Source organism: Bombyx mori, chromosome 6 (genome assembly GCF_030269925.1).
Source record: "Bombyx mori chromosome 6, ASM3026992v2".
NCBI classification, from domain to species: Eukaryota; Metazoa; Arthropoda; class Insecta; order Lepidoptera; family Bombycidae; genus Bombyx; species Bombyx mori.
The window spans coordinates 10618085-10641576 of NC_085112.1; the positions used below are offsets into that span (position 1 = coordinate 10618085).

General features: G+C 42.8%; 1 protein-coding gene across 1 annotated transcript in view; it reads left to right on the plus strand.

The window, feature by feature from the left end:
- LOC101741207 (suppressor of lurcher protein 1) overlaps positions 1 to 23492 on the plus strand; it is a 338026-nt gene that overhangs the window by 149863 nt on the left and 164671 nt on the right. The window contains exon 4 of the mRNA XM_038011405.2: positions 22963 to 23143. Within this exon, the coding sequence (XP_037867333.1) occupies positions 22963 to 23143 (181 nt within the window). The remainder of the gene's footprint in view (positions 1 to 22962; positions 23144 to 23492) is intronic.

Sequence of the window (23492 nt, forward strand, 5' to 3'; positions counted from 1 at the left end):
AGTAAATTGTCTCAAGTACTGTGTACTATTTTTTTATTGCTTAGTTGGGTGGACGAGCTCACAGCCCACCTGGTGTTAAGTGGTTACTGGAGCCCATAGACATCTACAACATAAACGCGCCACCCAGCGCGAGATGTGAGTTTTAAGGTCTCAGTAAAGTTACAACGACTGTCCCACCCTTTAAACCGAAACGCATACTACTTCTCGGCAAAAATAGGCAGGGCGGTGGTACCTACCCGTGCGGACTCACAAGAGGTCCTGCCACCAGTCGTAGACATAAATGAATTAATATTTTTTGTTACTACGCAGGGTTGATAGGCGACCGATTTCAGATGATTGTGTGGTTATCGGAACTCAAAAACATGAAGTTAAAGTTTGAGTGAATCCCAATAATGACTGTTTAGACTTAAACCTGGAATGTAGGGTTGCTCTGAGACAGAAATAGGCAGGATTGTTGTAACTGAGTTTGCGAGCTCTTAATATACCCGATTACCACTAATCGACTGTATATATAATATACTGACATTAATTTTGCGACTTTGATTTATAACATGAACCTATTATACTTCATCGTCGGATAGAATAGCCCCTTAGGTTACCAACGATTAGGTATACAAAAGTATAATTATCGTGCTCACAGCAATACCGCACCCTAATCTTTGCCAGTATATTTCTAATCTCCTACTCCACTAAAACGAAATTTCAGTAGGATAACAATGAAATTATTTATCTTACTTTATGAAATACTAGCGGCCCGCTCCGGCTCCGCTCTGGTCTTTGACAAAAATTTCAACGATATTTGACGTTGTTTTATTAAAAAAAAAAAAAACACTTATTGCGGCATAACCATAATAATTAAACATATGCTGTCGCGACACTTTTTATAAATAATACTGTGTTCTACAAAGTCGTAGTACATTATTTTGTTCTACCATCAATAGTTTTCACAGGGCACGCGATGTAAAGAATATTTTAGGTAATTTTTTTACACCTTGGGTTACATTATTGAAGTTTTAGTAAGGATCCCTAACTTTTTCAAAAAAGATTATAGCCTATGTCACTCGGGAATAGTGTAGCTTCCAAACAGTGAAAGAATTTTTCAAATCGGTTCAGTAGTTTCGGAGCCTATTCAATACAAACAAACAAACAAATCTTTCCTCTTTATAATATTAGTATAGATAATTTCTTACTTTTGTCTTCATTTAATCGTTATTATTTAGTTTACGTCTTACTCAAGATTTAATAGCGTCTTGGATTGTCGAGAAGAAATACTTATATGTTGCATGAGACGCTTATCGCTTTTTATCAGCTTGACCTTTGCACTTGAATAACTTATAATAGGTGACTGTACTATATGTATGTACATTACCAAAGTTTGTTTTGTCTGGTCATTAATTTATTATTTTTACATCAAACGTTAATATCCACTCGCGGTAACGACTTGACTTAATGACTCCGAAATGAAAAGTTATTCGATACGCTTGGCAATAAATATTCATATCATTCAGCTGATATTACTCACGTACATCTAAGGATAGCGTCACTTTCTCATGTTGTTTTATTATAACAATATTTTTATTTGGCTTGCTAAATAATGAAAAGGTTAAAACGTATAAGCGTTGAAAGAAATTTGAACCTTTTCGTGTCTAGATTCCGATTTTATTTTCCTTGATATGTGGAAAATTATTTGGGTAAATCAGAACAGATAAATATTGTTAGGAGTTCGTTTTTATGATAGTCAAACGTATCAATATTTCATTTTATGTGACGAGGCGTTTGCTCTCAATGGACTTGGAAATATAAAAGCACTACTCATCGCAATTATCGTCCCAATTACAATTGAAGTTTAGTTTGTTTAGAATACAATCAAACTGCTTATTTGCTACTTGCATAGGGAAGAATCAACGAACACTTTCTGTACAGCCCTTCAAACAGGAACTAATGACTAATTTTCGGCAGAAATAAGCACGATTGAGGCCTCACAAAATCACCATTATTAAGCAAGTTTATGTATTTGAAGGGTTTTTTTAAATGTAAAATGTTATTCCTTTAGCATCGAAGCTATTAGTGACAGAGTGCTAAGTGCGTATTAAAAAAAAACTGGTTTTTGATTGACATTGTCACATCACTCGATATAGCGTACAGAGCGCGTCACCTTTAGTCCATTACAACATTGGAAGTATTTACGAAATTTAAAATTTACTAAACACTATTTACTACGAGAATACGATTAATAATCACAGTAGCTTCTTAAAATCGAACTTTTTTTTTTCTACCTATGCTTATAGCCTTGAGAGGCTATTTCAGCTTCGCCCTAACATGTAAACCGGAATGTTGCTAACACTGGCCCTAGCAAGAACAGTGCTTCGCAGAATCTACCATCGGATCGGAAACGCGACCCACTGAGAAGACCCGGGAGAAACTCAGTGGGGAAATCGAACCGAAAATATTTTCTAAAAGGCAAATATGTAGTTATAATATTACGTATACAATACTAACATTACAATAAACGTCAAGCTCAAACAGTTCAGATAAGCTGCACCGCACACAAACTCCGGAATTATCACCCAAGAATTTGTTCAGCTGCCCTCGGTCATAAACCTCACAATCTAAGCCACGAACATCGTTTATAGCCAAACTTTTGCTGTTTGTAAACCGCAGACAATATGACCCTTAAGAACGCAAATTCAACAATAACGAGCTCGAACCGTACTTATAACAATAAGGGAGAGTCTGTTACATTAACTATTTACGTGCAACCAGTTTGAATGTTTAATTTTTATATCTAGCATATCTTGAATTGCATCAAAGAAATTATTGTCGAAACGTCGTTATAATTTTCAATTGCTTTAGCTGACATAGCCGATTATAGCTACGGTTTATTTAAAATTGTGTAGTTTTAAGCTATTGCATAGCTTTTAGCGAGGGCTTTGAGCGTGACGACCGAATCAAGAAATTCCGTAACGAAAATAAAACCTAACACCCCTCACTCCGCCTACAATCTAGCTAGCGTTCAACACATTCACACGATGCGCTTGTGTTTGTGAATAAGCGCGTGGTGTGACATCGCACTGCATGCGCATCATGAAAAGTCTGACCATCTCTCTCTCTCGCGCCCTCTAGCTTATGAGTGTGAAGGCGACAGTCAATGTTTTGCTTTTGTTAATTTTTATAAATATAGCGTGGCCTTATTTTATTATTGTTTTAATATTAAATTAATATTGTCTGATTATAATTGCATAAGTTGATAAAAAATGCTATGCAATAGCTTTACCGCGGCAGTCCCCGATTGCCACACGTGTTTTTTTGTTTTTTTGTTTAGACAGTTAAAGCTCTCACCGACGTGAAGTGGTTGCCGACGTAAATGTTGCCCCTCCTTTAACTAGTGTAACTGGAACCCACCTGGAACAAAATAGATAAGATGGTGACAGTCACCGGTGCGCATGGCATTGTCTTCTATCACAACTAACGCAAATTTATAAGTAGAAGCTTTTAAATTTTTTGTTGTACTTTCAACTCTTATGTTAAAAGGGGAGAACAAATATTAAAATTTATAGTCTGATATTTATGGGCGGAATCGATACAGGTATCTTCGAATTTTAATAATTCATCGCTCTACTTAAATTTTCGTATTTGCACTGTTTTTATTTTTTTATTTTTTTTATTGCCCTTGTAGTCAGACGAGCATACGGCCCACCTGATGGTGAGTGGTTACCGTCGCCCATGGACTTCAGCAATGCCAGGGGCAGAGCCAAGCCGCTGCCTACCGATGTATATTTTGTTATTACGAGTATACAAATCCACAGACGTAGAACAACAGTCAGTAATGCTAACCTTAATTTTTTTTCTTTGCCCTACGTACTCTCAGGTATCCCAAGGGGCTATTTCAGCTACGCGCGAAACTTTGAGAAGAATCAACGAGAAATTCAGTGGGTACATTTTACTTAGCTGGACAGTCTAGCTCACAGCCATAAAACTCTACGCATAAACATAATCCATTTATGTGTATGGGAAACCCATGTGTGGTACACCTGTCACATTTCATGTACTAAATATATTTATGTGGTGTACTCCGATAACATGTCAGCAATAACTTCCCAAACTTAACATAAGCCAAGTGTTAAGTAAAGCCAATTTACGCTTCTGTTACCCATGTGTCATTCATGTGATTAATCAAGCGTATGTGAATGAAGGGCCATTAATAATAAATTGTTTGTGAAGTTTAGATCCCATCACATGACACACTGTACGTAGGGCTGCCAATTTTAGCTAATTCGACTATTTTAATGACAATATGTGTTTTGAGTTACTTTTTATTGAGGATTTTATTCTTGACAAGAAAATTGTTTTCTAACGATGTTTGTTAGTTGTTGAATTATTTTAAAACGAAGATTGACGTATTTGGGCTGATGACGATGATGCTTTGTATATGAAGATTAAAAAATACCGTGTAGGTACGCTGATATTAGACAATATTGCTTTTATGACTTAACTAATTTGTTACTTTTGAATCGTAAATAGTAACATTTCAAAGCATTATACAGACAAACTAATTTGTGTACAGATTATGGCCGTAATCCGTCCCTTTGGATCTTAAGTAGATGGTTTCGAGGATTAGTCTTAGTTAGTAAGTTTGAAACAATATGATCCTTGTTCCATGGATATACAGTCAATTATACAAAGTAATATTTTAGACTAGACTGGTGGTAGGACCTCTTGTGAGTCCGCGCGGGTAGGTACCACCACCCCGCCTATTTCTGCCGTAAAACAGTAACGCGTTTCGGCTTGAAGGGTGGGGCAGCCGTTGTACCTATACTGAGACATTAGAACTTATATCTCAAGGTGGGTGGCGCATTTACGTTGTAGTTGTCTATGGGCTCCAGTAACCACTTAACATCAGGTGGGCTGTGAGGTTCTCCACCCATCTAAGCTATAAAAAAAAAATTGTACTGAAACGGTAATTCTATACTGGCCTGTTCGGAAAGTCTTTTTTAGGTGTAGAATTCATAACTTTTTTCACTCCAGTAATAATGCACTTAATAGTTTGTATGATACCCCTTGTATAGTTGTATTATAGTATAAAAATTAATCCAAAATTCATTTAAAAAATGTGTGCGTGTACTAGTGTACACACGTAAGAAGTGAAACTTATTTATGGCCTTATTTTTCGAAAAATGATCTACATGCAACTTTCTAGAAATTGGTTAAATAAAGTTAAATTAGATAAAGTTTAAACAAAAGGATTTTATTATCATAGACATGAATACAAAAAAGATGGCGCGTAACGGAAAAATGTGACGCGTAACCGAAAAATGTGACGGTAAATTTTTTTCCAACGCCGATAAGGAAGTTTCACTTCAATAAGTCTCAATTTTTTTAAACTGCTCAAATCATAAGGCATTAATTTCAGTGCTAGCCCGCCAAAAAGTAAGCCTTACTAAAGAATAAATGGCATTTTTCATTATTTATTTTATTGTGAATTACATTTTTGAAGAAATTAATAGTAATTTTGTTCGTATTTCGATATATTTCACGCATAATGTTCTTGGTCTTAGTTAAGTAGTGTGAACATAGTTACGAATAATCAAAAAATCCACCGCCAGTTATTGGAATAGTACTAAACATGTATCTATACTAATATTATAAAGAGGAAAGATTTGTTTGTTTGTTTGTTTCGAATAGGCTCCGAAACTACTGGACCGATTTGAAAAATTCTTTTCCCATTAGAAGCCGACAGTGTCCCTGATGAACATAGGCTACTTTTTTTAATTTTTTTTTTTTTTGTTTTTTTTTTTTTTGTTTCATGTGTGTTTTAATGTTTCCGAAGCGAAGCGAGGGCGGGTCGCTAGTAATTCATAATTTCATGTTTGATTATAAAGTCTATTAGTTTGTTAACAATTTATTCGTTTTATATTGAAGGATGAAATTGATTCTTAATGAATAACACTGTCTGATTGAAATGTTAATGACATTATGACGTTACCACAAAGCTTTAATGATAATTAATTTGTCAACTTTCTTATTGTTTGTATATAAAATAAAATTTGTTTCAAAAATAGCCTAGCTTTGAACGGAAGAAATTGAGGTAATCAAAATCTATTCAAAAACACGGATATTGGAGAATGTTACGCAAGCAAAGAGCGTGCTATTTCTACACATGACGCCAAGTCTTGTATGCGTCATCTACATACCTATATTATATTCCATTCTAAAACTGAGATCATTTGACCTTTTAAATGTTATCGGAGTTGAATAAATTTTGTTATAATTTTTAATCGCTAACAAACATTTTGATATTATTTAATGTTCAAAGTCGTCATATTCATAGAAATTAACGATTTAAACTTAACAGTGTATATTGCTTAATAGAAAAAAAAACCACTCAATATTCCATTTGTGACGTTTTATTATTTTTTCCATAGATTATTCACGTAGCATGCTTATACACTTTACACAAAAAATCAATATGGTTTCTGACATGTATTTCTGAACCAATCTACCACTTCTTCAATCGTATATCCGCCGTCCACGTACGTTGCTAGGCTTCTGTAATCAGGTGAACTCGTGCCCCCACCAGAAAGACCGGATCCTGATAGTCCTTTAAATGTAGGATACGAATGCGACACAACGGGGGGGATAAAATAATTTTGAATCACTTCTCCATTACTATTCCAAGTTATTTTCTTTAAGTCATTATTCAAATTCACTAAAACGGACGGATACGGGTCGCCGGCATCCAAAGTTCTGAGAGTACAAGTCAAACTCGACGATAGATCCTTCACATCGGTTCTTCTCTGGGACACTATATCCGTTTCTTGTAAAGCAACGCGACCGTAACACGAATCGTAAAGGAACAACAAAACAACTAGTAGATATTTCATGTTGCCCGCGCGGATTCCTACGGTTCAATGACGGTGTTGTTCTTTTGTAAATTCGACGCGTACGATATTAACAAACGAGAATATTGTAGTGTTTTTCCATTTACCGACACGATATTAATTAAATATCGGACCGATATTGCGGCAGTGTAATGTGTGAAGTTATATTTAACAAAAAAAAATGCATGTGAGGACGATCTCACAGCCCACCTGGTGTTAAGTGGTTACCGGAGTCCATGGACATCTACAACGTAAATGCCGCCACCCACCTTGAGATATGAGTTTTAGACCTTAAAACGCATTACTGCTTTACGGCAGAAATAGGCAGGGCGGTGGTACCTACCCGTGCGGACTCACAAGAGGTCCTACCACCAGTAATTACACAAATTTAAATTTCGTTTGATTTTTATTACACGATGTTGTTCCTTCACCATGGAAGTCAATCGCGAACATTTGTTAAGTACGTATTTCATTAGAAAAATTGGTACTTACCGATATTTAATTATTGCCGGTAGCTTGTCGGTGTGTCCTCAATCGTCTTTAAATATCGTTTTTAGGAAAACTTTTACATTTGAATAGGTACACTATAATTAATTAAAAGTTAATTTAAATTTATAGAAGGCATTTATTAAATTTATGAAATTTTTATGTGAAAAGGAACGCAAATGTCAAGAATTGTTTTTTTTTTTTTTAAATAAAGGTAAAAGGTCCCCGTTAGTCGTCCATGGCCACGGTAGCTGTAAATTATTCGGAACGTCAGAAATAATAAAACATAATATTAAACGCGATACTACGTAACCATAAAAGCAGTTTTAAATATTTTAATTATTTCATGGAATTTCGCAACTAGATCCTAAACATATTGTGTTTTTGTTGTTGGTTACTAAATTTAACTAATTTACAACATTACCAGTATAGAGAAAGTTCTGTACAAATTCAATGGTTATAGTCTGTAAGTCTCGCCTATTTGCAATTCAAATATTATAGTTCATATTCGACGTTAGTAACCTTAGGACCGTTAGGAATGCCAGGGGCAGAGCCAAGCCGCTGTCTACCAAAGTTGCCTCTTCGAGGAGTACCGTTATCGGGGTACTTACTCCAACTGTTAGAGCTAAAGGCATCTAATGCAAGGGTTATTGAATCTCATGAATCCTTATCGACGTGTCTAGGGCACAATAGTAGTAGTTAATGTATGACTTTTCAGATAAACAAATTTTAATAAAGTTTGTACGAGTATTGATCATTATCCTGTCCTTCTCCCAGTCATCTGGGGCCGGCGCAACATGTGTTCCTCTTTCCATACTCTTTCATCATATACCATTTCTTCGCTCACTCCCCTCATACCCATATCGTCTTTCACGCAATCCATCCATTTCTTCTTAGGTCTACCTCTTCCTCTAATACGAAATAGAAAATAGATATAGAAATAGAAATAGAAGAAGAAATAGATATAGAAAAATACGAAATAGAATACGAGTATTATGCATTTTAATTCTTATCTATCAAAGAAACTATTACAATACCAAAAGAAGAACTGGTTGCGTAGTTGCGAGAAACGGGGTTTTGGTTTTTGAACGAACAAATATGAAATATGGAAGCGATCCAGTTGCATTTAGATATGTATGTTCAAACTCGTAATATTAGCTTAGTATTGTTAATCTTATCGATGTCAAGAAATCTATATTGACTCTTAAATACAAATATGATATTAGAAAATAAATAAAACTCGAGAAATACAACTGATTTTGCATTTGCCACAAATGAACTATACAGTGAAACTATTTATAAGTTTATTAAGGCGGAACAAAAGAAAATGCTTAGCAAAATATGTACCACCGGTACTGTAGGGTTTATATTTCAATGGTGGTATTTACGATCTTAAATGTTTTCCAAAAATGTTTGCTCAACTGATCATATAGTTACATGGATCGTAAGAAATGACAGTGTAATGGAAACACAGGATACAAGAAGATCATTGAATTGTGAAATCAAAAGGAAATAGTTTACATTAGTTACACTTTGTGCTCCGGAGCATTCAGATAAACGTTTAACATTCAACAGTATTGAAGGTATGTCATTATTTACATTGCTTCTGAGTTTTATAAATGGGTAATAATTTAGGATGTGAAAGAGAAACCAGATGATGGATGATTTATTTCCTCGATTAAATCTGGTTCTAGACGAGCAGGGTATCAGGTGGTACGTGTTAGCGACGAGCTTAGTCGGTGGGGTATTACTTCTAAGCTGTACTACTAAATAATACTAAGCAATCAGAACATCAATAAAGAATTTGATCTGTTCTTACGAAGTTTTTAAAGTCTGGAAAAAGTGGCAGTGAGAGACAAACGAAATTATCATAAATTTTATATTATTCCGGCCGATGATCGAAAGTTGATAGTAATATGTCCAATTCTTCTTCAAGTGGCGTCTTCTAGGTCAGTGATTATTAAGGCAACATTTATTTTTTAAGCAATATATCGAAACAAAAGGTCCGGTTCCTTTTTTATTAATATGCACTCTTTCACTCTCACTCTCTCTCTCTCTCTCTCTCTCTCTGTCTCAGTCTGTAGTCTTTATCCTTATTTTTTTTAGGATAAAGGCTAGCTAGATAGATACCTCTTAGTTTTATCACTAAATGTGTACACTATATACTGGTAGTAAGGCGTCTCGAGAGCCCACACGAGTAGGTACCACCACCCTGCCTATTTTTGCCGTGAAGCAGTAATCCGTTTCGGTTTGACGGGTGGGGCAGCTGTTGTACTGTAAAAATGGAGACTTAGAACTCGTGTCTATAGGATGGTGGCGGCATTTGCGTTGAAAACGTCTATGGGTCCCGGTAAGCCGTGAGCTCGTACACCAATTTAAGGAATAACAAAAATAAGTATAAGTAAAATTAAATATCTATGTAGTAAATTCAAGTGATTTTAATTCATAAATACCTTTTAATCTGAATGACGATTTTATTTACGAATACGAGTACTTTTGTGAATCGAATTGAGTATAGGTATGTGCGCTTTTACGAGAATTTATGAGCGCACGGTTATCCCATATTCTTCGACTCATATATATCAGGCCAATTTATTGGAACTGGATTCGCATAGAGCAAAGCGTCAGAAAGCAAATATTATTTTATCTTATTTCGTGATGCGTTGTTCGTTATTCATATAACGGGAACTTTAGGATTTTTCGAACAAAGTTCCTTATGGGACGATGCGAAGGGGTACCCTAACTAACTGGGAAAAAACGTCCGTAACGTAAGATTTTTAATAGTAATGCACACAGTGTACGACTTAACTTTGTTAGAACGTACAAATTAGTAATGCACACAGTGTACGACTTAACTTTGTAATAATGTACAAAAATAACACATTTTTTTATCATTCATTGATCATGATCTCAGAGCGTTCGTTTGCGCAATACACTAACTCCTATGCAAACAACCGTGAATGAAGTGAACCACAATAAGTTCGCACATTACCGAATGACCGTGGGTTGTTGCGAAACCTCCAGTTTTATTTTCTTTATACCTCGATTAGAACTTAAAATTAATATTTTTATAATCAGGAACTTCGTTCCTACCCGGTGTCCCACGACAACACTCTTTTTTTTTTTTTTTCAAAACCGTGAACCGATCTCTGCTTGAAATTCCTTCGTGATATTTATAAACCGAACTCTCTCAGCTCGAAGCACATTAGATTAGCTTTGTGCATGTTGGGTTGATGTTTACACTTGAATCCTTCAATCAGTGAGGGAATGTCTGATATACTATTGTTTCTCGCTTAACAGAGGGTTCGTCGGGAATATGATGTGTTCGATTTCGTTACAACTCATTTCGTATTCAGATTTCGTGTCAATTCGATACGCGTGTGCTGTGTTGTGATCATTATGTATTGGTCGTTATAGAACTATCTTAATTAGTATCGGTATTGTATTTTCTTCGGTTTTTTCTGCTTTTACGGTTGGATCTTACTTTTAAATTGGCATGGTTTTATTAGCGTCTTTTCTAATCTAATACTTTACAGTTTTCGTGGTCACGAATGACTAAGGTGTCATTCATCGATATTTGATTGTTCAAATGTCGCATATTCCATTCAAATCTTAAAAGTAGTTAGGTAGTATTAGATTTTAGAATCGATGTAGGGTTGTGTCAATTTAATTTAGGTGAGTGCTTTCCGAAGGTAATTTATAGTTACAATTTTTATCGCTTTACTATGATCATGTCTGATATAATGTTAATGGTTTTTAAATGGGAAATTCATTTTCGGAACGATTATATTTTGACGTAGTGTCGAAGTAGGAATTAAAAAATTAGACCTATCTATAAAAATGCGCAAAACAATGACATTAAGTTAAAAAGATATTAATCGTAAGTAAGTTTCTTTTTTTATAACAAGACTAAAATATAAGACGACAATTCCGCACTAGAAAGAAGGGCTGAAGGTCTTAATTAAAGCAGGTAACTAATTGTACTAATTTTAACGAGACATTTGGATAAATAATGGACAATTCAGCCCCTTGGGCGTCTTTATTATTTCCCCAAGGGGTCTCACCGTTCCCCAATCATCTGCTAATTGGGTTCATTTGTAAATTCAAACATCGTTTCGTTGTAAATCTAGGAACGGTGTATAAATTTCTAATTGGATAAAAGATTTCGTAATATTAATTTTGGGTTCGGTCAGCTGCTATGATATTATTTTTTTATTGTTTCTTACGTATCCAGCTTTTATATTATCCAGAATTTTTTAATTGCGTGTGCTTTAAACCATAATTTTGAATCTTATCGATAAACTAGTAACGTGACAGCTATGAACATGTTACGATTGTTACTATGAATATGGTTGCGGTCAATCAATCATTGATCAAGCTGGTGATATTTAATTATCAAATCTACACAGTCCAATGTAACTGTGAAATCCGTAGATGTTCTTTTAAAGGAACCTCGAGCAGTTAAGCTATCTTATTATGACAAAACCAAATTCAAAGATATTCGGCCGTAGGCCACTAGAATAGCTATAAATTTTGACTAATATCTAAAATTATCGATAAAGTAACATCTCTAAAAAGCCGAAAATCTGAATATTGTCTTTACCTGGCTATTAATAAATCGATATAATCTGCGTCAATATTCATCTAACGTTAACATTGAATTATTAAAGCTGCACAGCTTATGTTCGCAGTTTGGGCTTCATCCGGGAGCCGGTCTGTCCCCGGGCCAACGTTTCCAATTTCCGTTCTCAAGCTCACTACGACAGACGATTACCACAATCTATCGGATTCTAATTTAAATTATTTCACATCTAATGTTCAGTGATACCGATGAGTTAATATGTTTGCTTTGAATATGTTTGGGTAATCTCATTGTTGAATCGTCAGTCCGCTGAGTTTGTTGTGAGTATTCTTCGTGGGTGGCTACACCGATCCGATGGTAGATACAAAGTAGCTGTCTTTATGTTATGCCTCCTCTGGAGGCGTTCGGGCTGATGTTAGTTAATCATCTTTTAACACGGACTGAGCCTTTGAGTCCGCCTATCTACCTTAACAAAGACCGATGGACGAGTTGCGATAATTGCCTCTCCAAAAACAATAATAATTTTGAATGATTTTTCGGTAAACAAAAACAATAATAATTTTGAATTAGTTTTCTTTTATGTCTGTCTTACACATTGCTGTGAAAGTTTTCTTTTAAAGACATCTGAGCTACACAGCAGCTTTGCTATGTCCCTGGTCGTCTATGAGTGACCGTTCTTCACAAAGTATGCTGGCTTGTCTACGAAGGCAGTAATTAAAAACGATATGTACTTGAATGTTTGTATATTTGTGCGTTTCATATCCATCCACACGTCATTAATACGATTAAGTTGCAATTTAACGGCTTTATTCAATTCCATTTCTCTTTTTGTTTGTTTGGTTGATTCTATACATTAATTAATAGTTAAGTTCAAAACTAGCTAGTTTTTGCTAGGCCGGTCCACTATCATAAACGCTTGCAATGCCTAAGAGTTGTTAAAAATCTGAACGTTTGGCGAATCTCTGTCCACTGATGTAGCGATTTCAGAAATGTTTTATTTTATGTCTATTCTTGTAAGCACAATTTCTTCAAATTCAATTCGATAAATACTTTTGTCTGATTAAAACGAACAAATACAATTATGACATTTTTAAATAATTAGATCATCTTTGACGTTATTCACGCATTACAACTTTAGCAGCGTTGACACGGAGCGCTTGTTCGATACACCGATTTAGAAGAAAAAAAAACAGTTGAATTAAATTTCCCGCTGAACAATGTACCCCAGTATCTTTCACAGAGATTCCTAGAAACCAAACTCCACTGAGGGCGAGGCGATCACTCTTTCATTTTACATACATTTAGTCTTATGACTATTTTTCTATCCATTAATGTAATTGATTGGCTCGGGTAACCAGTTAGCCACTTATTGTGGATTATGAGATGTAGCATCAAAGAAACCGTCGTAATGGAAATGAGACCATTTTGTTCAAAAGGATTATGTACGTTCTACGGTGGTTCAATCAAAACAGAATAAATCTAAAACAAGAAATACTTATGAAACTGTACTGAAACATGTATCAACTTGCTGTCCTTTCTGTGCCTACTGCCACTTCACTAAATATAAACTTTAAGTGCTTTTTTTTAACGATTTTCTTATTTGGTTTTAATCTTATATTATATTTTATAGATATCTTATATTATTTCATAATTATTTCATATTTCTTATATTTTTTAAATATCTAATAGCGGTCTTTGTATATTTAAATATTGAAGCCATTTGTCATACTACAATGCTCTTCGTCCTCAAGGGGTCGAAGTGTTATTTATTTAGGTAAATATAAGTATCAAGACGTACGTTTACGATATGCTACATCCACCCAAAATAACCAACTTGTTCCCAACATTTTGCTTTGAAATTAGAAGAAAAATATAGATTTCTCGTATATACCAAGCATAGTGCGGGTGTGTAGGGAACTCTAACCCAATGCTTACGAGTTTCCTAAGTTTTTCCTTTGCACGAGTTCTATTCGAAACTACAATCACTCGGTGATTACACTAATTACTAACTTCGTCAAACGATATTGCTTCGTGAACACAATTTATTGCCGCAACTTCATGTTTCCATCTTCTTGAATTATTTGCTTTCACTTAATTGTTTCGTATTGTTCTATTAATTAATTTGTTAGCAACATAAAAAACTTCTTTAGTACGATCACGTGTTCAATACATATTTTACGATTCATAGTAGCAATGTTTATTTATTTATAGTAAATTTAAATAGTCTAACCCCATATTTTTCCTAAGCTAATATAGTTTTCACTGGAACGGAGCGATGGAAATTAATCTTAAATCTTCCCAAAAGTCAAGGCTTTGTCTAGGTCGTGATCAGGTCAATTCACCGTATAATTTAAATGAAAAAATTATGTGAACGATAAATTCCAAGCGTAGCACGAGGACAATCACTTTAATAACCTATCAATCCAAAGCACTCCGTAATCATGAGGAGAAACATTAAAATTAAATTGGAATAGTTGACTCAAACTATTTGGGGGTACGTAATTTACTAACAGGACCTAACCGCGGTAATGACCCCACACAACGTGGTCTCGCCTTGTCGCGGCGGTGGGGCTTAAGTGTGCACCCCGATACCGTGGAGCAGCATTGTCTGCAGAGGGGTGCCGCGAACTAAGAAGACTGCACACGGTGTTCCCTTTTCCCACCTTTGCTGGACAAAGGGTGCGTGAAGCGGGAGAAGGCTCCCTTCTAGAGACCTTTTGGAGGCTAGGCCATGTCCCCGGCAGCTCTTTGACTGCTAAAGGGGAAGGCCCTCCAGAGGAGGGTACCGGTACGCCGGCGTGGCCACGTCGTGGTCAGACGTGTGGGTCTGTCAGCAATGGTAGACCCCACGTGGATGAGAAGTGAACCGGAGGGCACTCCCTTCCGGTCGCTGGTTGCCATGTCCCCGGCTGCCTCTTGGCGGCTACAGGGGAAGGCCCTCCAGAGGGGGGTACCGGTTTACCGGCGTGGCTTCGTAGAAGCATACCGTAATCCCTACCGAGTAGGGGACGGGGGCCGCTGCCTAGCAGGGGCCGCGAGGATGTGTACCTCTATAAAAAATGCCCTAATCTTAAGCTTGTGACGTGCCCGGTGATGAGATGAGTGGCTGGAGGGAGTCCAGTCGTAAGGGCCGTCCCAGGGGACCGACCCCTGGTTAAATAACAAAGGACCAAAAAATGATGGCAAACTTAAAAATAAAATTACCCCAGGAGGGTACCACCCTAGGTGGAGAATCCCTCCGTGCTTCCACCTCGGTGGGAGCATGCTGCCCCGCGTATTCTGGGGGGGGCAAAGCATGCCACGATGAAGGGGGCTGTGCGACGGGCAGCGGAAAACCCGTCGAACCGAGGTGTGACAGCGCTGGCTCGACGCGCTCTGCGCTCGTCAGCGAAGGCGAGGCGGCTGGTCCGAAAGGGACAACCGCCAAGAAGATTAGGCGGAAGAGGAAGTCTTGGCGAGCTTCCTCTCGTGAGGGGGTAGGGGAGCCAGCGTCATCCTCTGGCGCAGATGCCCCGCCGGAAAAGGTGTTGGTAATCTCCGATGCAGCCTCTGCTGCGGAGGAGATGCCGCCCCCTAGAGGGAGACCCGCCCGGAAAAGGGGCGCGCCGTCACCGGCGCCATCATCAGTGTCAATGTCTGTCGCCTCGTTGGATGGGCAGACGACAGAGGAGGAAGAGAGCGGCCTTCAGGATCCTGCCATGGTCATAGACAGGGCCATGAAGACCGTGAAATCATACGCGGCCAATGGCACCAAGACCAAAGCCGCTGGTCGTAAACTGCGAGAAGTGGTCTCGCAGGTCTCGAAAGTTCTGCCATCAGTTGCTTCTGCCAATGACCAGGTGGTACAGCTGATGGCGGAGAATTTGAGACTTCGAGCACAGCTCCAAGCTCGGCAACGGCCCGATGATGGAGCAGCGACGTCCTGGGTCGCTGGAGCCCCTCGGAGCTCCCGTCTCCCGGCGCTGACTAGTGATCAGTGGCCTGTGCTGCCACCACCGCGTGCGGCACAGGAGCGTCCGCGTCTCCCGTCACCGCGCTCTAGAGAGACGACCGCCGCCGCGCGGCAGCAAGCACTCGCGGGGCCACGGATGCTGGCTCCGCCAGAACCGAAGACCTTCAGCCTGGACGAGGTCATCAACCGCACCGTCCAGGCTGTAGTAGAAAAGCTGGGCGGGAGGCTAGCGGCTCTCGAGGCGAGAGTGACTGTTTCGGCCGACGTTAGGCAACCGGCGGTGACGGGTGCTTTGGCCAACCGTTCCGCTCCCGTACGGGCTCCGGCCACCAGGTCGGGCCCGGGACGGGATCGAACTAAGCGAGGGGGCGGCGCTAACACGAAGCCTCCATCACAAGCACCCCAGTCCCGTCCGCTGCCTCCGCCCCCGTCAGACATGGACGAGGGGTGGAACGTGGTGGCCCGGCGGGGTGCCAAAAAGGCCTCACTGGCAGCTCCCCAAATGGGTAGAGCGCCAGTGGCCATGGCGGTTCAGGCTGCACCCCAACAGGGTCGAGCACCTGTAGCCGCCAAGAAAAACAAAAAAACAAAAAAAAAAGGGAAGAAGTCGTCGCGGGCGCCGCGATCAGCGGCAGTGGTTCTAACTTTACTGCCTGCCGCTGAGGCCAAGGGCATCACATATAATGATGTGATGGCCCGGGCGCGTGAAGCAGTCAACCTGGACGAGATTGGGGCGGAGGAGGGCCTCCGCAGCAGGCAGACGGCCAATGGGGCCAAGCTGTTAGAGTGTCCCGGTGCCGATAGTCCCGGCATCGCGGAGCGTCTGGCGGCGAAGCTCCGTATGGTCTTGCCTGAGGAGGAGGTGCGGGTGCACAGGCCGGTAAAAATGGCGGAATTAAGAGTGACCGGCCTGGACGACTGCACCACCAGGGATGAGGTGAGAGCGGCCGTCGCTACCCAGGGCAACTGTGCACCGGAGAATGTAACCGTGGGTGAGCTGCGCCGTGGTTATAACGGGGCCAGCTCAGTGTGGGTGCGTTGCCCGTTGGAGACGGCTGCCTCCCTGGCTGCTCCTCCGCCCGGGGGACCGTCGGGGAATCCAGGCAGGCTGCGCGTGGGCTGGATAGCGGCCCACGTGCGCCTGCTTGAACCACGCGCCTGGCGATGCCTCCGGTGCTTTAGCACCGGACACGGTCTCGCCAGGTGCACTAGCTCGGTTGACCGCAGCGGTCTGTGTTTCCGCTGCGGCCAGCCGGGCCATAAAGCGGCGTCCTGCGCGGCCGCCCCGCACTGCGCTCTGTGCGCTGCGGCCGGGCGCGGGGCTAACCACCGGGCGGGAGGAAAGGCGTGCCTCCCGTCCGGTGATAACACCGAACGCAACCGGCACCGGAAGTCAAAGCGCCGGCAGAGGAGAAAGTTGGCCAGAGGAGCACTGGCCAACGCTGTAATCCCCGCTGCGGCACCGGTGCCGGAGGGTGGGGGCAGCGGTGAAGGGGAGGGAGCGATGGATGTGGTCCAACAGTAATGGACCGCACCTATCGCTTCCTCCAAGGAAACCTGAACCACTCCGCCAGAGCTCAGGACATGCTGTCTCAGAGTATGGCGGAGTGGTCTATAGATGTGGCTGTGGTCGCCGAGCCATATTTCGTTCCCCCGGCAAATGATTGCTGGTTCGGGGACGATGGCGGCCTGGCGGCCATAGCCATAAGAAGAGACGCGGCGATCCCCCCCCTGGCGATGGTGACCAGGGGCCAAGGGTTCGTCGCGGTGCAGTTGGAAGGGACCGTCGTGATCGGGGCGTACTTCTCTCCGAACAGGCCTACTGTCGAGTTCGGGCATTTCCTGGGCGGGATCGGGGCGATTGCTCGCCGCCTCGCTCCCCGTCCAGTGATTCTCGCGGGGGATCTCAATGCGAAGTCTGTCGCATGGGGCTCCCCCCGCTCGGACGCTCGTGGTAGGCTACTGGAGAGGTGGGCGAACGCGGCCGGCCTCTGTTTGTTGAATAGAGGTTCGGTTGCGACGTGCGTGCGGTGGCAGGGCGAGTCTATTGTGGACGTTACGTTCGCAAGCCCGGCCATCGCACGCCGTATCCGCGACTGGAGAGTTTTGGAGGGGGCGGAGACACTGTCAGATCACCGATATATTCGGTTTGATCTCTCCGCCCGCTCCACAGTCGCGGACGTCCACGGGGACCACCCCCGTGGTGCGTCCCGGTCATTCCCCAAGTGGGCACTGAAGCGCCTGAATAAGGAGCTCCTGATGGAAGCCTCTACGGTGGCGGCGTGGGCGCCCATGCGTCCACACCCGGTCGAGGTCGAGGGAGAGGCGGGGTGGTTCCGGGACACGATGCGTCGCATCTGTGATGCGTCGATGCCCCGGATCGGCCCTAGACTCCCTAATCGCCAGGCGTACTGGTGGTCGCCCGAAATTGCGCAACTCCGCGTGGAGTGCGTTCGGGCGAGGCGCGAGTGCGCCAGGCATCGCCGCCGCCGCCTGCCGCGGCGCAACGATCCGGTTGCGTTCGCGGCGGCAGAGGCCCGGCTGCGCGGCGCATTTCGCGTCGCGCAGAGGGCATTGCAGCTGGCCATCAGAAGAGCCAAGAACCAACACATGGAGGGTCTCTTGGAGACGCTGGATGAGGATCCGTGGGGGCGGCCCTATCATATGGTGCGCAATAAAATGCGCCCATGGGCCCCCCCGATCACGGAGCGTCTCCAGCCTCAGCAGCTGCGGGACATCGTCTCGGTGCTTTTCCCGCAGGAGCGGGAGGGATTTGTCGCTCCCGCTATGGACGCGCCGCCGGACTACGACGGCGAAGTCCCTGCTGAGGTGCCCCATATAACGGGGGCGGAGCTCCGTGTGGCCGTTCGCAAAATGTGCGCGAAGGACACTGCACCCGGCCCGGATGGCGTCCATGGCCGGGTTTGGGCCTTGGCTCTTGGTGCCCTAGGGGACCGACTCTTGAGACTTTACAACTCCTGCCTCGAGTCGGGACGGTTTCCTTCATCGTGGAGGACGGGCAGACTCGTGCTGTTGAGAAAGGAGGGGCGCCCGGCGGATACTGCCGCCGGGTACCGTCCCATCGTGTTGCTGGATGAGGTGGGCAAGCTGCTGGAACGCATTCTGGCAGCCCGCATCATCCAGCATCTGGTCGGGGTGGGACCCGATCTGTCGGCGGAGCAGTATGGCTTCCGAGAGGGCCGCTCAACGGTAGACGCGATCCTTCGCGTGCGGGCCCTCTCGGAGGAGGCCGTCTCCAGGGGTGGGGTGGCTTTGGCGGTGTCGCTCGATATCGCCAATGCGTTTAACACCCTGCCCTGGTCCGTGATAGGGGGGGCGCTGGAACGACATAGAGTGCCCCCCTACCTTCGCCGGCTGGTGGGTTCCTACTTAGAGGACAGATCGGTCACGTGTACCGGACATGGTGGGATCCTGCACCGGTTCCCGGTCGTGCGCGGTGTTCCACAGGGGTCGGTGCTCGGCCCCCTTTTGTGGAATATCGGGTATGACTGGGTGCTGAGAGGTGCCCTCCTCCCGGGCCTGAGCGTAATATGTTACGCGGACGACACGTTGGTCGTGGCCCGGGGGGGGAGTTTTGCTGAGTCTGCCCGTCTTGCTACGGCTGGGGTGGCGCATGTCGTCGGCAAAATTAGGAGATTGGGCCTCGACGTGGCGCTCAGTAAATCCGAGGCCATGTGGTTCCACAGGCCCCGGAGAGTGCCACCTGTCGATGCCCATATCGTGGTTGGAGGCGTCCGTATCGGGGTCGGGGTGCAGTTGAAGTACCTCGGCCTCATTCTGGACAGTCGTTGGACCTTCCGTGCTCACTTTCAGAACCTGGTCCCTCGTTTGTTGGGGGTGGCCGGCGCGCTAAGCCGGCTTCTGCCCAACGTCGGGGGGCCTGACCAGGTGACGCGCCGTCTCTATACGGGGGTGGTGCGATCAATGGCCCTATACGGGGCGCCCGTGTGGGGCCAGTCCCTGGCCGTGGGGGTGGCGAAGCTGCTGCAACGGCCGCAACGCACCATCGCGGTCAGGGTCATCCGTGGTTATCGCACCATCTCCTTTGAGGCGGCGTGTGTACTGGCTGGGACGCCGCCTTGGGTTCTGGAAGCGGAGGCGCTCGCCGCTGACTATAGGTGGCGGGCTGAACTTCGTGCCCGGGGCGTGGCGCGTCCCAGCCCCAGTGTGGTCAGAGCACGGAGGGCCCAATCTCGGCGGTCCGTGCTGGAGTCATGGTCCAGACGGCTGGCTGATCCTTCGGCTGGTCGTAGGACCGTCGAGGCGATTCGCCCGGTCCTTGTGGATTGGGTGAATCGTGACAGAGGACGCCTCACTTTCCGGCTTACGCAGGTGCTCACTGGGCATGGTTGTTTCGGTGAGTTCCTGCACCGGATCACAGCCGAGCCGACGGCAGAGTGCCACCATTGTGGTTGCGACTTGGACACGGCAGAGCATACGCTCGTCGCCTGCCCCGCATGGGAGGGGTGGCGCCGTGTCCTCGTCGCAAAAATAGGAACCGACTTGTCGTTGCCGAGTGTTGTGGCATCGATGCTCGGCGACGACGAGTCGTGGAAGGCGATGCTCGACTTCTGCGAGTGCACCATCTCGCAGAAGGAGGCGGCGGGGCGCGTGAGAGACGCACAATCCCGCCGCCGTCGAGCGGGGGCCAGGGAGGCGGATCTCGCCCAAGCCCTGGCCCTCTAAGTGTTTCGGGTCCCCCTCACGTGTCGGTCTGGGGACCGGCGAGGGGGGCCTAAGAAGACGACGTGCAAGCTGCTCTGCACGCGTTTTACGCAAGAGCATCCGGGTGATGGAAGGCCGGCTATCCTCGACCCACGCTGGTTCTGGCCCAGCGGGGTATTCCGTAGGGTAACCCACTCTAACCGGCGCCATCTAGGCGGGCTTCGGACAGTCTGCCGACCGAGAGGGCTGGTGGTCGTGGCGCCGACGACCGCCAGTCCGGCGTCCCGAGGGGGAGGGTGATGGGAGAGATGTGCTCCGCACTAAACGCTTCACTTTCCCCCCTTTGCCTTGTCATGAGTTCTGTCTCATGCGAGGTTTGGACGTTGGTTGTTGAGCGACAGGAGGTTTTAGTCAGTTCGACTCTGACATACCCCGCCCAGTATCCCCAGAAAAGGGCGGAAGTCCGGCGATTTCCTCCTGACCAAAAAAAAAAAAAAAAAACCGCGGTAATGAAAATTGGATCTGATAAGATCTAAAGCTTCAATTGAATCTGAGACCCCGAGGATTTTGTATAATGGGGGAGGATTCTGTTTAATGGGGATCAAGCTATCAATTACGAGAATGTGTTTAATTTATAACTGAATCTCCATACGAGATCAATAAAGATCAATCCAGACTTCTGGTTTGACTTAAAATTTAAAATCATTTCATAACAATTCCGATGATTCTTAAATCTTAAATTTAAAAAATCTTAATAAAGTTCTAGTAAATATAAATTAATAGTATTAAGTAATAGTATAAAGTATATCTTAGTAAAAAAAAACTATCAAACTAATCTAGTTCAGTAGAACAAAGAAATCTTTAACAAAAAGACAAACTGATAATTGCGAATAATGAAGACAATTCTTAGGGCAGTCACGAAAGACAGTGATCCTGGTTATAAGAAAATTGTAGCGAGAAAAAGTAACATTAGCTATTTACTAACGTACTAGGTATAGCTTAATAATTTGGTCAGAGAAAGAAAAGTGTGACAAATAAAGAACTTAATGAATCCTGAATGAACTAATTAAGCCTTTGTACTGTTTTTGAAGATTTAAATAGAAAATACATATCAATTTTAAAAATATAAAGAAACAATTCATTCGTTTTGATAAGTATTAAATGTTGAAAATAGTCTTAATAATAAGAGGAAGTCTAAGGTGAGCTATGCTTCTCCCATTATTAATTTTCATGCGCATCGGTAACCATTCACTGTCTGGTGGATCACATTCTTGCTTGACTTTAGAGGCAATGAAAAATTTGGGTAGTCAATAATTAATTCAATTAAATAAGAATTCAACTTATGATTTTATGCTCCCTAAGCAGTAGATTTGTTATCGCTATTACCAGTAATATTTGAAATGGCTTCATTACATTTAGAAGTAAAGTCATCAGCTACTTATTTTAACAACTCCTGTATCCCCTTTGAACTAGGCCTAGTTTTTTAAAAGTTTTCAACTGAATTCTTAACTGAAGACAAATTAAAACCAAACCAAACATTGTTTTCAACGTTTCTCAATGAGGTGCAGATTTTCGGAAACTCAGCTAATTACAGGTCGGTGTTGAGTTACTTTCTTACATAATTACCGTTACGGTCTTCCCGGTAATCGATGTGTGGGCGAATAATTTAGTACCTACCTTTCTGAATTACTAATCCAATCAGCGTGAACAATTTGCGGGTAAGAGGTAACTCGGGTGGTGTTATTTTGCTTGCGTCTCAAGGACAGTCCTGTACTATAAGTACCTGATGTAGGTAATTAAGATTTGGATCTATCTGCTTGTGTTGATGTTAATGAGATTCTTGTTTTTTTTTTTCACCAAAAGGAACAATTTATAAAAAAATGCGTTTCAAGTTGTGCTTTATTATTTCTAAAATATTAGTGCTTATCGTTCTTCTAATTTAATATCTTCTGCATAGTGATAGTAATAATATCTTCTGTATAAATACATACGTATGATGATCAGCATTGGAAATGATTTCGTCAATATCTTAGGAAGAGGATTTAATTCAATTGAAAATTTTCAATGCTTTTAAAGTTTTTTTTTATTGCTTAGATGGATGGACGAGCTCCCACCTGGTGTTAAGTGGTTACTTAAGCCCATAGACATCTACAACGTAAATGCGCCACCCACCTTGAGATATAAGTTCTAAAGATCTCAGTATAGTTATAATGGCTGCCTTCAGACCGAAACGCATTACTGCTTCACGGCAGAAATAGGTAGGGCGGTGGTACCTACCCGCGCGGACTCACAAGAGGTCCTACCACCAGTATAAAGTACTTAGAATTTTAATGAAACTGAGCAGAATAGTTTCCTAATGGGTATCTTTCTATCATCAGGTTGTGAGTGCATCCGCTTCACTTCAACATACGGCAAAGAGCGTGGAACATTCAGCAGCCCCGACTACCCGCGACCGTATCCGCCGCACCTCTCCTGCGTACTCTACACATTCATCGCTGCACCACACGAAATCGTGGAAATCATCTTCACGGACTTCGATATCTACAAGGACCCTATCGAGTAAGTACATCAACAACCAAAATAAAATTCCTAAAGCTGTATTATTATGAGACTTCGGATAACTGTTGCTAACAATAACAAGGAAGCATTTATCAATGTAATCTTTAATTATCAATTTCGTCCACAAAATTGGTTGCTATTGTTGAAGTTCTGAATGTGTAAAAAGTTTCAGAGTTGTAAAAAGTCTTATCCATTTTAATTTGTTATCTGTTAAAAAACAAATAATATAATAATATATATGTATTTGAATATACGAGTATCGTATGTTATTTATTAAATTTTGACGTTGAAAGTATCCAATATTTGTTTACAACGCTAATCAAGCTTTACAAAGTTCAATATGAATAGG